The following is a 16,064-nucleotide window of genomic DNA, read 5'->3' as shown; positions in this document are numbered from 1 at the left end:
AGTGTTCAACATCCAGTGCAGAAAAAATAAAAGTTAAATAAAGTTAAATACATCAGAAGTTATGAATTGGTTTATTTAAATTGAGACATTTTACATTGAAAGTTTTAGGTTGAAAACTGAAGCAAAGTACATTATTTCATAAATATGAGCCAATTAATTTTCTTTCATGGAATGGTATACTTCAAGAAGTAAACAGTTTACAGAATTAAAAATAATAATAATAAGACTATACTTACCAATAACGTCTGCCTGAATGACATCTGTATATTGCTGAAATCATTTTCAAATGCTCACTAGCATTTATTAGTAGTAGTGAAAAACAATTGCAGCACACCAATATAAAATTCCTTTCAGATTTATGAAGGATGCAGTTTTTTCAGACGATTGTGTCAGACATAAAAAAAAAATGCCATACCAAATACAATTTGACGAACATCATCAATCAATTATAGTTGTGGTACTTACTGCTTTAACTAACCCATTACTGGCAGAGATTCTCCTTTAAGTAAATAGTTCAATTCAAATGATCAAATGAGGAAAGCTAATAAAACAAACAGGATTAAGTAGTAAAGCCATTTTAAAGCCATGTGAAAAGTAGTTTGTTCATTCAAACATCCTGCCACACATTTTAACTGCAAATGGTGATGCTACTGTAGAACCTTTAGGCCTTGAACATGCCTTTAATAGTCCGTATAATAGTAAAACACATTTGAAAGCTCTATACTTTAAAGACTTTTCAGATGGTCTCACCCACAGAGATCTTCACTGGTCTAAAGATTTCAGAGAAAACTTCTGCCAAGAAGTAATTATCAATTTTAAGTTGGTTAAAAATGAAACTCAAGTTTCATTTTAAAACTTTTTTCTTCTGTGCCTGGCTGTGATGCCATTCTTTGTCAAGAAAGCTGAGGGTGGTTTCCCTCTCTTGCTGATGGAAGCAGCATGGACTGCTTTTATTTTAAAAGCAGCAATGGCAATTTCCCTTTTGAACTATAGTGGCAATTGCTTGTTCCATGGTTATGGCTGCACAGGAATACTCATTCTCATAGGTCATTTACTACAGATCCACTTTGTACAACACTTCCACCATGATCAGCTGCCTGATCACATGTGGTTTTCTCTGATCTATTCCACATTATTACACAAAATGTTCAAAAACCCAGGACATGATAACAGAATCAGGATAGTAATACTGAGACTGAGTTTAGTATCCAGGCTTAGGGTTCAGGCAGACTAGCGAAGAGCTTGACCAGTAAATGGAGGACAGGGTAGATAGTTTAATGACAAACAATGAAATATTGTTTACGTTTGTTAACATGTTTAAAGAAAAAGATGCCTAAATACAAGAACACAAACAAGGACCTTCACCAAACTTGCTGCAAGTTTGGGGACAATGATATCCAACAGCATGTAAGCTGTGAGGGCCCCTGATAATGAATGAGAAGACAGAAAACAGTGAGACTTGCCTCTGGCTGAAACAGGGCTACACTGAGACAGGGCCTCAGCCAGTTCCCCACAATGGCATTGCTACAGGGAGAAGAAAAATCTGGGTTTTAGCACTACAGCCTTTAATGATCTGGATGCTATGCACCTGTACAATGCTTTCTATCAGTGACATGTACAGAGCATCAGTAAAAGACTGCCTATAGATAAAAGACAATATTTACAAGCATTTTGCATTTCATATACAAGATATCAATGTTTACTGTTCACCTTCATAATAACAGAAGAGCAGTCACAATGCAGTTTATACCAGGAGTACAAACCTGTTGTGACGTCTCAGCCCAGCAACATCCCACAAAAAAATCTAACATTTCATTACAATACAGTTTCACAGTCATACATATACTAATAAATACCTCCTTTATTTAGAGTTAAGGGAGTAATTGTTCATACAAATATCAACACAAAGACAGAGTTAGAGCATGAACAGGTAGTAGAAGCCCTCACCAAACAAAGTTGGGGACACAAGTCCAACAGCACTACGTGCTGTGAAGGCCTCACCGTTTAGCTTAGAACAGAAAGGTATTTACATCAAACTTGCCTTGATAAAGGGTGGGTACTGCCCATGTAACTCCAGCGCCTTCACAACACTACGAACCATATCTACTACACTTCTATACACCTAAACATGAAAAGGAAAAAAAGCCACAAAACAGAGATGGTTTCAATCAGAATCAAATCAAACAGGTCTTTGATAGATGCAATGTAATATTTCCCATGCCATGGGATGTTTACAGCTCCTGTCTTTGCTGTTTATTTAATGTCTCTTCCTCATAGCTCAGTAGCAGAAAATCAGTATACTTTGGTAATATAATACCAATACTGGTTTCTCTACTAGCCGCTGAGGGCATTAGAAAAGGGTTGAGAGTCCAAACCTATTGAAGAGAGGGAGACTTCAGTAGTGGCCTCCAGGAGACATGACAGGGGGTCTCGTGACAATGGTTGGCCGTGGAGGGCCTCCCTGGTACACTGGGGGAACAACAGGAGGGGCCTGAATATACGGAGGTAGTCGCCCAGGTATGTAGCCTGGCATCCCCTGCTGTGGCCCACCATACTGACCTGCAAGGACCAGGCTCATTGGTAAAAACATAATTTTTACTGCAGCCCTTTTAAGACTCTACAAACATTATCTATAGAGCACTTTCTAAAACAATTAAAGCTGAAATAGAGTTAAACATTTTCAAGACTACAAAAAAATGAAGCCAATTAAATTAAATTATTTGGTTTACAGTTGGCCTAAAACTACCAGTAGTGTATACCAGGTATGGGATGCCTCATGCTGTGCTGCTGAGGAGCCATCATGCCACCCACTGACGCTGCAGCACTGGTGGTCTGGCCTTGACGGGGAATACTGCACTGGTACTGGGACAACTGAGCCCGAAACTCTTCCTACGGCACAAAAAAAGCAAATAAAAGTGATTTGACACTTGACATGTGTAGCTCAGCTGGGAGGAAAAAAACAAGAAAAAGATTTGTTTTAAATAAACACATTGCATAACTACTTACTTTAACAAGAGTGTTCCAGCTAGAATACTTACCAGTGAGATATCCTCATCAGGGTGGATCAACTTACTGGTTGCACTGGAGGTGGTGAGCGTGGCAGGCTTACTGGTTACTGTGGAGGGAGGTTTGGAGACCGTACTGCTGCCAGCATTTGGGCTGGCCAAACCGGTGGAGGACTGAGTGTAGGCTGGGAAAGTGGGCTTTGCGAGGTCGGAGGTGGTGGAGGGGGGAGTGTGAGGGGACCCCGACACTGTCTGCTGACTCTGAGGGAAGAGACAGGAAAGCAGGTTAGAGACACTCAGCAGAAAGACCTTTGAATTTCACAGGGGGGTCAATTTTAGTCAAACTCCAAGATTACTGCAATGATATCGATTATTTGGTCCTTTTTAGCCTTGGCATTCATAACGTTCATGAGCAGGAATAAAATGCATTTGTCTGGAACAGCTATAGACAAAAAGTTTAATACTTTGATCTCTTCCTTGTATCCATAATAGATGACAATCAAAAAGTGTTTCTTTCATGTGTTCTTTTTTAAAATGAGAATTTATGACCCTAGATTTTTTTTATACTCACTAAACTGTAAATTTACATTTTAAAATTTAAAACACCAAAACAAAACCTTACAGGACAAATTTTGTAAAGCAGCACAAATATCTAATTCATCTGACTAAACAAGCTTTTACCATATTAATGCCAAGCCTATAAGATGGATCTGTAACATTTTACTCCACCATTGTAACATGATAAGAAATCTTTCAAAGTTTGACTAAAATAAAACCAGTTTCTTTAGATCTGCAGAAAAACTAAAAAAAAAAACCGAATAAAGTGCTGAGCATGCTGTCATATTTTGCCCAACAACAGAAGCCCATATATTATACATATCCGCATAATTCTTCACTTTAACATTTGATTTTAAGGTGATGAAGCTATTTTTAATATTGAGTGAATGCAGATAAATTAAAAAGCAAATTAAAAAAATAGCTAAACATTTTAATTAAGAAAAAAAGAAGAAAAAACAGCTTTGCAAATGAAAGAGATTCAACCTGCCCGCCACAAGCAAACTATACACAGTTGTGTGCATGCCAGCTGTAAAGCAGCAGGTTGTCAGAGTAAAGAGGGCAGACAGCCTCATACTTGTGAAGTGCTAGGGAACAGAGCTTTAGGGGAAGCGGACTGAGTGTCTGCGCTTGGTGAGGCTTTACTTGTACTTGCAACTTGACCGGCCATCTGTAGCACAGGAAAAAAGTAAAGAAAAGTAAACAGAAAAGTCTTTCAATTAAAAGAATTCCTGGGTAAAGTCTCCTTTTTTAATCAACCCGTGCAAGCTTAGACATCTCTTACTGAAGAAAACTGTAATGTCCTGTCAGAATGCTGAGAGGAGGTGAAAACTGTGCAGCGATAAAAAGGCGTCAAGGGTTTTACCTGCCCAGCACTCGGGAAAAGAGGTTTTGTGACATCAGGTTGCACCGACGGGCCAGCAGGAACTGCAGGTCTGGGCAGCACGCCTGCAGCAGGCGGGAGCTGTGGCATGTGAGTGATGGCTGGACGGGTACCCATTGGAGGAGGAATGCCTGATACCAGCAGAACAAATGAATTCCATGTGTGCAAACACCTCACTGCAGTAGTGTTACTTAGTATTTAAAAATATTAAAAAGAAATAAATGAAACTGAGTTACAGAGATCTAAGTGGATCCTGAGGGTGTATGCTAACAAGGCATTACCTGGTGGTACACCGGGCATCATCGGAGGCATCATCCGACCCATTGGGATCATCCTAAATACATAAGAAAACATGATGTTTACAATATACAATATATATAATATATAGGGTTTGACTGATAGAAAGATTTGATTAAGAATGACAAAGATTTACCCTGGAGGCATTCCTGGCATTACAGGGGGCGTCGCTGGAATCATGGGTGGCACACCTGGCATCATCGGGGGAATTCCTGAAGCAAGTAAAAAAATTGTACTTATATCAAAACACACAATCCTGCCACTTCATTATGTGCACCGGGGGAATAAGTCCCAGTGGCCAGAATTGTGGCCAAAGACTCTAGGTCCTGTCTATTGGTTAGCTTTAGAAAATGTGAAGGAGATTTTAAAAAGTCAAAAAAAATTTCACTGTCTAGAAATTTCAGTTTTTTACAGCGTGCTCACAGTAAAAAAATAAATAAATAAAAAGGGGGAAAAAAGAGGGAGAATAAACAAACACATATTCTGTCACATTTAGTTATTACAGTTTAAGTCCAAAGTGTCTGCTGAAAGATTCCTTAATTCACTACAGGAACGTCACTTTATCATGCAAAAATAAATGAGACATGCTGTTAAAATTTCAATGCTTTTTCAAATGTTAATAATCTGATGGATTCTGTTTGCAGTTTAACTTCTTTATACTGACAGAAAGGGGAGTTTCACTGATCTACCCCACTTATGATCAAAGTGTGCCGAATGTGGCCTATAATGCAAGTTGAGTTTTCATTGATAAATACAATATATTACGCCCCATTGTGGATCAAATAGTTACTTCAGATGAGACACAGGAGGTCATTCAAATTCATGTAAGAGAGTACCGGTTTAGCTCACAATAGTTACGACTCTGACCCGAGGAATCCCTTTGTCAGTACCCTCGAAGGGATGTGTGTCTATGTAACGTACACCATGTGGTTTACACGTTTTGGCTACAAGCTATGTGTTGCACACATAATGCAATTAGCATCTTTGATGTTTGATACTTTATGTAAACTTACAAAACAACAGGAATGAGGCTCAGTATTTGGGAACCAGCAATTAGATAATTTTGCACCAAGGCGAAAAAACAAAACAAAAAAAAGCATAAATACTATGTTGAACAGCCACATGGGGTCACCATTGAGTCATTCAAACACCAGAGGCCTTTCTCATTTCTCTAATTCGTGCCTTATACACTGTGACGGATGTTTCAGTTCCTAAAATGCTTTCAGAAGAAAGCGGAGACGAGGCTTCCCAGAAGCTTAAACCTATAAAAAGAGGCGAAGCACACAGCTGGAATACACAAACCACAGTGCAAGGAAGACTCTTTTTTTTTTTAGCATGACCACACTTTCTTCCTTTCACTATTTTTGTGACAAAAACAGGTCTATCTTGTGGCACAGCAACTAAAGTAACATTTATGAACACTGTTATAGCTAAAATAATAAAATACATCTCTGTCAAATGCTACACATAAATTACGCTGAGGCTCCTTCCTTGCATCTCAAACTAAGACATGAAAAAGAAAGTAGGACTCCATTACAGTGTTACAACAGTCTTGAACATTGCAGATCAAGTTAAGTATCTGTTCCCCACCTGAGTAGCTGCCTGGTGGTAATGCTGGGGTCCCAGATCCAACAGGAAGCATACCAGGCTGGGTCATAGGGGGGACATAGCCAGCTTGTGGCTGACGTGCAGCAGGCTGCTGAAAGGAGGGACCGGGCTCATCGTCGTCATCATATTCATCAGAGTCATCCTGGTTCTGCTTCTTCTTCTGAGTCTCTGAAAATCAGGATGAGCAGAGTCAGACATGTAGCTTAAAGAGATGGATCCTGAGATTATCGTGGTGTTAATACCTTGGTTCTTCTGCTCTAACATCCTTCTCCTCTCCTCCATGTCTTTCTCTGGAATACCCTCCATGCCGTATATCTCCAGTTCAATATCTATTCTTCCAGGTATTGCATTAGGAACTCCATCAATGGTCTCTTTATGTACCTACACATGTGAAGTGGTACAGCGTGGTAACTTCACTGCACGAAGACACGATTTAGCTTCACTTCACTTGCATTATTATCGTTTCCTCACCTGCATACAGTGGATGGCGAGCCCGGGGCCGGTGTACAGCTTCTTATGACAGATGTGGCACTTGAAGTGTTTGGCTTTCTGATGCTGGATGAGAATCTTTTCATCATCGAAATCTCTGTTACAGTACCTGAGATAACGGCTGAGGAAACTTTGGATGATAAACTCGCTGCACTTCCAGGTGAAAATATCGTTTAGTTACTACAGATATTTTTAATATGTATTTTATTTAGTATCGCTAAAAATAAGCTGAACAGCCACATGCCAAGTAAACAAATAACTGTCATGTTAGCTAAGTGTTGCTTAAGAGCTGCTAATTCACACAACCGTTAGCTGGCAAGACATAGAAACGGGTGCCGACTGGCGTAATATAACAGTATAATGTAAGGTGTGCTAAAGGATACCAACACCAAGGCTTCATCTGCTTTTTCTTCTTCCTGCCCATGATTTTAGCGTTGTCAGTTCACTGCCTGCTAAAAATAAAAACACCTCACAGCGATGGCGTCAGCTCTCCAACATCCCATAACACACTGCGGCCACCTCTGTGATTTAAACAAACACTCACCTTAAAACCTGTTAGGACAAAATAACTATTATTAAAGATTATTAAAGTATTTGACGATACCTGGTTACCTTAAACATATCTGTAGGTTCATATACATGTGATATTTATTTATTTATTTATTTATTTATTTATTTATTTATATCTGTTATTTAAATTATCAGCAGCCTTCTTATGGAATCGTAAACTCTAGAGATAGCTGTGTAGACCAACAGTTTCTGAAATACTCAGACCAACATGTTCAAAGTCACTTCAATCACATTTTTTCCTCATTCTGATGCTCGGTTTGAACTTCAGCAGGTCGACCTGACCACATCCACATGTGCTGCCACGTGATAGGCTGGTTAGATATTTGTATTAAGCCGGTGAACAGGTGTACTAATTAATAAGAATACACTATAAACATGTGCAGGTATTATGCATAATATATTTACAAATTAGTTTAAGGATACAATATTAATTCCTAATTATCAATTTCTAGATGTCAAATTATTAATTATTAGCCTGTTATTATTAATTTACGACACAGATTTTAAAAAATGAAGTAAATTCAAAAGTACAAGATTGAGCTATATGAATCACAGTATGCAAAATAAGCCGATCATAACAGAAACACAAGCAAGATATATAAAAAAAAGACGCCAGAGTTACATTGGCATTAAATAAAGATATTAAAAAACGTTGCAAGATTTAATGGGTTTTAAGCTCTTTCGTTATAGGATGTTACCCTCGCTTTTATTTACCTGGTCGGACCCAGGAACTTCCAGCAAACCACTTTGAAGTCGGACGTATTTGGAAACGTACAAAGAGGACATGCGCAGTAAGACCATAAACGAAGCCGTTGTTTGTTGGCTTTCAGTTAATATCAGTCAGGGCTTGCAACGTTTACAGTCCTTTTTTTCATATTAAAGCAGCTCAGCTAAACAATAAAGTTTGTCCTTGTCATCTTCCACTGTAGCCGCTGCTAGCTTTCTCCGTGCAGCATGTTTGCCTCCCAAACCTCGTCCTTCCAAGATTCAATCGACGTGGAGGAGAGAGATGACTTTGACAGCGAAGAAATAGCTGGATACAGCCAGAAGATTCAGCTGAACTGCTACTACACCATCTATCTTTATCAAGGCACAAGGTAACCGTGGCTATTTATCTGCTAGGTTTCTTCTTTGCAGAGCTTTGCTGCAACCATATGATACCTATGGTTCTGCTTCTTGCATCGATAACTCGAATTTAGGAGCATATTTAAAATCTTAGGATTATTACTGTGGATAACCCTTATCCTCCTTTTATTTCTGAACACAGCCAGGAAAGATATCTCTGTGTAGTTTATGGTTTTATTTAGCTGTATTTGTCCCTTCTCATGCTATTATGCGGGTAAAGCCCACTTTATACATTAAACTCTAACCAGGTGATGAGTAAACTGTCGATTGTCTTAGATCTGAGGCTTCTGGGGAAAATGTGGCATGGAACCAGAGACGAGCAGACTCCACAACCAGTCAGGAAGACTTTAGGTAACGAAGGAGCCAGCGCCTACCTCCCACTTGCTTTGCCTGGTTTCTCTCTGGCTTTCTTTGTTGTGCATCAGTGTTTCCACGAGCTGCCACCGGCAATCCGATTAACATGGATTCAGTGCTGTTTTCATTCATGGTTTTTGTTCCAACTGGTCATCACTCTGCTTCTGAGTTACGTGGCCTTAAGGTGCCTCCTGATCTAAACAGTGGCTCCACTTTTATGTATCAACTACTGTTGGTAAAAAAAAAAAACTAATAAAAATAACTTTGAATGTCTTTGTAGAGTGTGGAAAAGTTTAACAACTATGTGACTCAGTTGTGTGTTGTGTGCTGCATATTGTCATCAGCTTTCTCCATCTCCTCTCCATTGACTTCAGTGGCTTCCACAAACTTCTCATCCCTGCACTGGCTGTTTTTATCCACACTGACTCTCTGCTTTGCCCACAGCCTCACACTAATTGACAGCAGCCTGCCATCAGAGGCAGAGCCAGAGCTGCGGACCTACATTTCAAGGAGGCTGAGCAAAGGAGCCCTGCTTGGAGGCATGGGCAACATTGCCACTGTGGAACTCAGGTAATAATTTTACATACAGCAGTGGTAAGCTTACACACACTCAATATGCTTTCTTTGAACTGTTCTTCTTCCGGTGTGGAATGATTGTACAGCTACATCTTTAAGAACTTTAAAAATAAAACAAGAACTGGGTGCACAAGCTTCAATTTATTTAAGATTTTCTCTAATCCACACAGAGTCCACAAGCTTCTGGCTTAACTTCAGCTGGATATTTGAGCACATGTTTTGAACCTCATCTCGTTTGTTAGACTTGTGCAGGTCATGATGTGGAAGCATATTATGTATTTATATCAAAGTGAATATAGCCCGTTTCATTTAACCATACTAATGAAAAGCTAAAGTTTAACTGGAAATATGTCTCAGCAGTGGAAATGTATACGTTTATTAACACAACCATTCTGAATTTTTACTCGACAGTATTCCAGAGCAGGCCGTCGGCTGCTACTGCTGCCTCCTGGAGCAGGAACGGTCTCCCGAACAGCCGGATTCCGATGGAAATGGATATGTCATCTGCTTTATGGGAGGGTCTGAAAAAGGACTGAATTTATATCCTTTTGTATAAAATAAGCCAAAGTTCTAAGTAAATTGCTTTCCAGGACTATTATACGTGATCCTCCTTGCTGCTACGGAATGTGTTTCACTGCATTGTTGTGGTGCGTCCGTGTTACAGTTCAAATTCCTTGACTGCATACACATTCAGATTAGAGCTCGATAAGTACGTCCAAGGCCTGCACAGCAGCCTGCAAACCCCAGAGGTATGACAGTGCAATAACAGTGTAACTGTGTACCAATAATATGTTATAGTATTATCCGTGCAAGACTGACGTGTCCCACTTTGTTTGTGTTTAGCTGCAGAACCTTGAGACGGAGGTGCGCCCCTATCTGAGTCAGTGGTACGAGGAGTCTGTGATGCACATTCATCGAGTGGTGCAGCTGGTCCAGAGCAACATCAGCTTCCTGCTCCACGCTGTGAGTCATTTCTCACCACTACACTGTTTACTTATTGAAGTATGTCCAGTAAAGATAAGTGCTCACAAAGCAAACACTCATCTGATACAAGAGAATAAATAATTAAGATAAGAATGGAGGACTCAAGAATAACACTGCGAGTTGCTCTAGAGAGGAATTTTGTTTAATAGGTACAATACTCCATGAGACAAGTGTTGGAATAATATCAGAAGCTTGTGACATAACCCTGGTGAGGAAGACATTACATAACAGTTACCAAAAAGTGTTTCTAGAAACAAACCTCGGTCACAGGTGGTTTGGTTTGCTCTCATTTCAAGAATATTACATCATTTCTATCATCAAATCACCCCTCACTTGATCCTCAAGACAATTAATAGATTTATATAAAATGTGTGGGGCGCTAAAAAAACAAATTGAATTAAGCACAGGTTTCCATAACTACAGTGAGACTTGCCAGGGTTTCCACACATTCACTGTCTGTGATCAGTCTTTATCCTTTTTACACGTCTGAAAAGTATTGGAACTACATATACTCACTGACCACTTTATTCAGTACACCTCAGTAGTAGCAGGTTGGACCTCCTTTGCCCTTCATAGAAGAATAAATTCTTTATTGCTTAGATTCAACGAGGTGCTTGAAACCTCAGTTCATTTTGACATAATTACACCAAGGAGGAAGATGAGTGTTACTTTGGTTCTGGGTGAACTGGTTTTGAAATCATGGTTTAGCTGTCTGTTTCCAGCTTAATTCATTTCAACCTCTAAAACCTTGTGTGCACAGGCTCTGAGTCACACACATGTCGAGGTCATCAATTCAGACGAGAGGACGAAGGCTGACGTTTCCAGGTGAGTGAGGTGACGAAGTCCATGCTGATCCTCATGTATCAGGTCTGTCTTTCTTCCTGTTGTTCATGTTCAGCAGTTCAGTGTGAAGAAAAAAAAACATCCACTTTATGCTCTCAGGTTCATCAAAGCAGCCAGTTTGCAGGGACTTTCCCAGCAAGACACCACGACCGCTTCTCTGTGCAAGGCCATCTCAGAGGACGCACAGTCTGCCCTGATTATAGACTGCTCCACCAGCCCACCCACACTCACAAAAACTGGTAACTCACACACTGTGACATGTATGTAGTCTGTCTTTGTAATGTCTGAGAAACTAATAAAAATGTTTTGTCCCCTCAGTCAGTAACCGTTTCTGTGATGACTGGATTCAAGCATTTCTGAACGCTGCAGAGCGTTGCAATCCGTTCCTGCTCAGACAGATTCTGGAGAACTTTAAACTTAAGGTGGGAAAACACACACACACAGACTGTTTTTTTTTTTTTTTTACTTGTTGCCTTTTTTTTTTTCCATCCTCGCCTCTTCCCTTTTTGTAAAACCCACTACTTTGTCTCTCCCCCTGCAGGCCATCCAGGACATGAACAGCTTGAAGCGCTTTGTGCGGCAGGCAGAGATGAGTCACTACGCGCTATTTCGCTGCTGCCAGTTCCTGCAGGGCTGCGGAAACGGGGACGTGCTCCTGCAGAACGCCCGGGCCGAGCACAGCGACCTGCCCGAAGCCTGCAGCATCATCACGGTCCTGGAGGAGTTCCTCAGGGAACAATCCCAGGCCCAAGCGTGATCCCCGACCGACGTGCACTACCAGCAAACCTCACACTACAATCTAAAATATCAGATATCCTGAGAGAATCGCAGCTGTCGAGGCTGCTGCGTAATAAAATGTGTAAGTTATAAAACTGTTTTGGAGACTGGTGGTCAGACTTGGAATATACTGTACTGTAAAGCAGTGACAGATTTAGTAGCATCACTGTATTAACAATGACAACTATTAACGCCAGCTGTAATTCACAAATTATAACTTTCTAAGGACATTACCTCAGTGAAGATAAGTACAAATTGAAGAAAAACAGATTGTTTAAACTGCAGTTGTTGAGTGGGTAGTGCAGCTTGTGTTGTGTATCACGATACTATGAACCAAATATTATTTCTGGTATTTTTGCTAACTGACAAAGATGACAACAGGGCGTAGCGTGTGGCTTATTTAATTCTATTCTTATCAATTCATTAATATTTAGAATTTATTTTGATTGTGAGGGGAAAAAATTACTGCGACCGCACAAATCACTTTTTACGCATTGCTTGTTACATACGTGCGCCTTGTTTTTGCTTGTATTTCAACACAATATATGCACTACTAAATTATTTTAATGAGTAAGGATACTGTGTGTGTACCAACTGTATGTTTAGTCTTACTCTGGTAACGGAAAGAAAATTGTCGTATTTGTAATGTGTGAATATTTTTGTTTACATTCAGTATCACAGCCTTCATCAGCTCACAGGCACCACGTGATCGCTCGCTACATCACTAAACTGAGTGCGTGGCGTTTAAAGAGTTTCCCACAAAATAAATGAAATAAGAGATTAAAAATACAGATTTGACAACAAGCTCATAGTAGACTTTTACTTTCTTTCCTTCTTTTAAAGTGTTTTAGCATTAAGCTCAGATCATTCCCATTAAATCAAGTCCAAAGTGTGTAATACAGCAATATCAGTAAAGTATAATGGTGTATACTTTTAAACTGTGAACCAAGTTTGACATGTAAAATGAATTGTTTTTACTTTTGTGAAACATAGTGTGACTGACCCTGCAGTTCTTTGTGTGTACACATTTCTGTACAGCATGTTTTCTCTACCTATAAATATGTGTTTGTGGTTCTCTGGTCTTGTATAGAAGGAGTAAATAAATACCACAGTTGAACCTCTGCTGCGGTCGTATCTGTTGCCTAGTTTTAGACGAAACATTGAACAAAGATGAGGGATATTATTTACATTTGTATAAATAGTACTAGTATCCAATACTGCTACTTCTAGTAAAACAAATAAAATACAGAAATGAACAGTTCCCAAGGTTGACAGCGTGTGGAGCTGCTTGTGCTGATGTTCTGAAACCACAGCTCAAATCATCCACTTAGTTCCTTCCTTTGGCTGCAACCGATACAATGAAACTGTGTGCAAGTGCATTTCACAGAACTGATGCAGTTTTTACTGCCTGTCTGCCTTTACATACCAGCATCAAAACAAACTATTGCAGCACACGTTAAAAGTTCTCATTGTGTAGAGTCGGTTGGGGGAAAAAAATAAACCAGAGTAGAAGACGCGATTAGTTTCATTTAAAACTGAAACACAAAGATAAAGAGATGAAGCAGCGACGGTCTTCCAATCCAAAGCTGGTGAGTTTGCCGGCCTCCACCGATGCTCTGAAACTACACCTCATATATTCCAGTAGGTTCCTTCCTCTGGCTGATCGTCTGCAGATGCAAACAAACACTGTCAAATGAGTTTATGAAGAACTGGGTTATTTAATTGTTTAACCGGGTAAAGTCATAGAAGTTACCTATGGTGTGATCAGACATGGTTCTCAGGAGTGAGCTTGGCACGTCATAGACACTCTCTGCGAGGGTGTGAAATGGATAAAACATCAGCAAACAACAACAAATATTCAGACTTTTCACTTCTTTCCTCTACAAGCAAACCACAGTCTCACCATGACACTCAGCAGTCTGTCTGTAGGACGCAGGGACATCGTAAACGTCCTCTTCTGCCTCTGCTGAGCGGTTCGCCTTACACAACCCTGAAGATGTGACACACATTAGAGCCCCCTCTTGGACATCTGCATGCTCTTATTGTGAAAGCTTAACTATTTCAAGAAAGTTTTTGGTCATACTGTTTCTAGGCAAAACATCATAGTGTCCTTCTTGTCCGGCTTCTGCACTGCTCATCTGGCTGGACCACTGGGGATCGCTGGGACAGTCATCTGAGAACAGCAGCATTTAGCACCAGAAATAACAATTCAAGCTGTGATGGTGCAGAGAGACAGTCATGATCATTTTTACCGTTGCGATTCTGGTAGGCTTTCCCTGTGTTCTGATAAATGTCTTCCTCGCTGTCCTGCTCTATGGGCTGCCAGGTGTTTTGGGGCTGAGAGGTCTCCTTGGGTTGCCAGGTGTCTTTGGGTTGCCAGGTGTCTTTGGGTTGCAAGGTGTCTTTGGTGCGGGGGCAGATTTTATGGGGTTGTGCGTAGATGTAGTCGGAGGGAGGGGGCGCAGAGAGGGGCCGAATTGGAAGCTCCTCCATGACACTTTCGCGGTGTGAGCAGATGGGTGCCATGCTATGTAGTCTTTCTCGCTGCTCACACACATCAAGTCTGAGGAGCAGAAAAAGTGAAAGGTCAAAAAAAACAAAAGAAAGAAAATTTGCCGGGATATGATTGTAAATTCAGATCTTACTGTGCGTCCTCAGAGACGGAGGTCGTGGAGGCAGAGAGATGCATGGCCTGCCAGAGGTATCCCACCCACTCCTTCCTGAGGTCCTCCGTCTCTGCTGCCTGCACCACACACACGCGTCCAGTGGTTGAAGAGGGAAAAGGATTGAACTTACAATTGACAACATGCATATCAAAATTAGAAATATGACATTTCTAAAACGCAGTAATGACTCACCAACACTTTTTTCTTCCCATTTGTCATGGTTATTTCAAAAATAAAGCGCTTCCTGTCAGCTTTCTGGACCTCTCGCACTGACTGCACCTGACCCAGAGGACAGATGACACATTTAGGTAATCCAAACTCACGTACAGGCGCAACAGCTGCGGAAGTACCCCAGAAATCACAAACAGACTGGAAAATATGTGCTAGTGCATTTCAGAGAAGTGGTGCTCATTTAAAGAGAAAGGCTGCTCACAGCCTTAAATACAGCACTTTCCTTATTAAGAGAAGAGGTTAAAGCAGTCATGTGTGAGACTGGCTTATATAGTTGTAGAGTAAAATGAAAGAATACATTTTATTTCACATTATTGTGAGACAACTTGTGAGTGAAGCCATCAAATGAATGTAGTTCATCAGAGGCATCAATTAGTGAGGCACCACTGCTAGTGCTAACAAATAAAAAAAAAAAACACTCAATAAAAATGCTTACTGTGGTTAATTTGGGCACTTACTGCCACATGTGCAAAATCAGCTTCCTGTATATAAACTGTAATATTCAGGGATATGAAGGACTTACTGTGTATATGTAGTAAAATCCTCTCAAGCTCGACTGCAAAGAGAAAAACGTCCAGTGTGAACATACAAAGCAGTGAGATCTTTACAAGAGGCATTTTCTATTTCTACCTGTAATGAAACCATAATTAAATGGGAATTACTAATTAAATAAAACAAAAACACTTACAGCACTTCCATTCTTCTTAGTGTAGAAGAACAAGGTTGTGTTTTGAAGCCTGAACCAGTATGTGACCCATCTCATTTTCTACAACCACAGCAGAGAGTGCCCAAAGTCACTTTCTAACAACAACCGTAACGTTCACAGTAACTCAAGGGCAAAAGGAGCTTTATAACTTACCACCGTGTCTTTTCTTTTTTGTAGAAAGCTCTCAAAAAGCAGCTCGGTCCCATCCACAGACATGTTAACCTTCAGATTACAATTTCACACTGTGGCTGCCAGTTCTTGCTACCTGTGTGCGTGTGGTGAGACTTCCTCATCGCTCGAACTGAGAGCAGTATCGCTTGCAGCCACATCACCTTCTCACTTCTGCATTCTGCACAGAAGTCCTATCTGTTTGAGTTCACGTCACAAAGCTAGTA

The 16,064-nt window shown here is 40.4% G+C and overlaps 3 protein-coding genes across 6 annotated transcripts; 1 reads left to right on the top strand and 2 right to left on the bottom strand.

The window, feature by feature from the left end:
* Window positions 1-457: 457 nt before the first annotated feature.
* LOC146633573 (BUB3-interacting and GLEBS motif-containing protein ZNF207-like) lies at window positions 458-7,314 on the bottom strand. 4 transcript variants are annotated; one of them, XR_014906160.1, is made up of 12 exons: window positions 7,221-7,314; window positions 6,820-6,946; window positions 6,591-6,729; window positions 6,331-6,516; window positions 4,877-4,952; window positions 4,725-4,777; window positions 4,426-4,574; window positions 4,138-4,230; window positions 3,039-3,266; window positions 2,760-2,889; window positions 2,042-2,559; window positions 458-1,524 (listed from the first exon to the last, which is right to left on the bottom strand). XR_014906160.1 is itself a non-coding variant. In XM_085352351.1 (12 exons), the coding sequence occupies exons 1-11, from the start codon at window positions 7,259-7,261 to the stop codon at window positions 2,396-2,398; spliced, it is 1,386 nt and encodes a 461-aa protein (XP_085208477.1). In that variant the 5' UTR covers window positions 7,262-7,314; the 3' UTR covers window positions 458-2,122; window positions 2,376-2,395. The 4 variants fall into 4 exon arrangements, 3 of the variants coding, with proteins under 3 accessions (XP_085208477.1, XP_085208476.1, XP_085208478.1); XM_085352351.1 differs by having other exon boundaries at window positions 458-2,122; window positions 2,376-2,559; XM_085352350.1 differs by having other exon boundaries at window positions 458-2,559.
* Window positions 7,315-8,211: 897 nt separating this feature from the next.
* On the top strand, window positions 8,212-12,094 carry lg4h17orf75 (linkage group 4 C17orf75 homolog). The gene is made up of 10 exons (XM_085352349.1): window positions 8,212-8,504; window positions 8,809-8,883; window positions 9,331-9,456; window positions 9,874-10,002; window positions 10,151-10,211; window positions 10,306-10,425; window positions 11,207-11,271; window positions 11,389-11,528; window positions 11,608-11,711; window positions 11,831-12,094. Exons 1-10 carry the CDS (start codon window positions 8,362-8,364, stop codon window positions 12,044-12,046), a joined length of 1,179 nt encoding a protein of 392 aa, XP_085208475.1. The 5' UTR covers window positions 8,212-8,361; the 3' UTR covers window positions 12,047-12,094.
* Window positions 12,095-13,647: 1,553 nt separating this feature from the next.
* Window positions 13,648-16,009, bottom strand: LOC146633571 (uncharacterized). The gene is made up of 10 exons (XM_085351866.1): window positions 15,823-16,009; window positions 15,652-15,729; window positions 15,487-15,519; window positions 14,925-15,011; window positions 14,712-14,809; window positions 14,319-14,629; window positions 14,150-14,239; window positions 13,970-14,056; window positions 13,820-13,876; window positions 13,648-13,733 (listed from the first exon to the last, which is right to left on the bottom strand). Exons 1-10 carry the CDS (start codon window positions 15,883-15,885, stop codon window positions 13,696-13,698), a joined length of 942 nt encoding a protein of 313 aa, XP_085207992.1. The 5' UTR covers window positions 15,886-16,009; the 3' UTR covers window positions 13,648-13,695.
* Between the last annotated feature and the right edge of the window lie 55 nt (window positions 16,010-16,064).

Source organism: Diplotaxodon limnothrissa, linkage group LG4 (genome assembly GCF_057381915.1).
Source record: "Diplotaxodon limnothrissa isolate DT_005_m linkage group LG4, D_limnothrissa_male_GT1.1, whole genome shotgun sequence".
Lineage (NCBI taxonomy): Eukaryota > Metazoa > Chordata > Actinopteri > Cichliformes > Cichlidae > Diplotaxodon > Diplotaxodon limnothrissa.
This window is presented reverse-complemented; position numbering and strand designations above follow the sequence as displayed.

Excerpts from the sequence above, each read along its gene's own strand:
- LOC146633573 (XM_085352350.1), bottom strand. The coding sequence starts at position 7,261 with ATGGGCAGGAAGAAGAAAAAGCAGATGAAGCCTTGGTGTTG. Across the intron at positions 4,231-4,425 it reads TTTTCCCGAGTGCTGGGCAG|ATGGCCGGTCAAGTTGCAAG; the intron begins GTAAAACCCTTG and ends CCTGTGCTACAG. Across the intron at positions 2,560-2,759 it reads CATGAGGCATCCCATACCTG|GTCAGTATGGTGGGCCACAG; the intron begins GTATACACTACT and ends TGGTCCTTGCAG.
- lg4h17orf75 (XM_085352349.1), top strand. The coding sequence starts at position 8,362 with ATGTTTGCCTCCCAAACCTCGTCCTTCCAAGATTCAATCGACGTGGAG. Across the intron at positions 8,884-9,330 it reads ACCAGTCAGGAAGACTTTAG|CCTCACACTAATTGACAGCA; the intron begins GTAACGAAGGAG and ends CTTTGCCCACAG. Across the intron at positions 10,003-10,150 it reads TCTGAAAAAGGACTGAATTT|ATTCAGATTAGAGCTCGATA; the intron begins ATATCCTTTTGT and ends GACTGCATACAC.
- LOC146633571 (XM_085351866.1), bottom strand. The coding sequence starts at position 15,885 with ATGTCTGTGGATGGGACCGAGCTGCTTTTTGAGAGCTTTCTACAAAAA. Across the intron at positions 15,520-15,651 it reads CTAAGAAGAATGGAAGTGCT|TCGAGCTTGAGAGGATTTTA; the intron begins GTAAGTGTTTTT and ends TTCTCTTTGCAG. Across the intron at positions 14,630-14,711 it reads TCCGTCTCTGAGGACGCACA|ACTTGATGTGTGTGAGCAGC; the intron begins GTAAGATCTGAA and ends TCTGCTCCTCAG.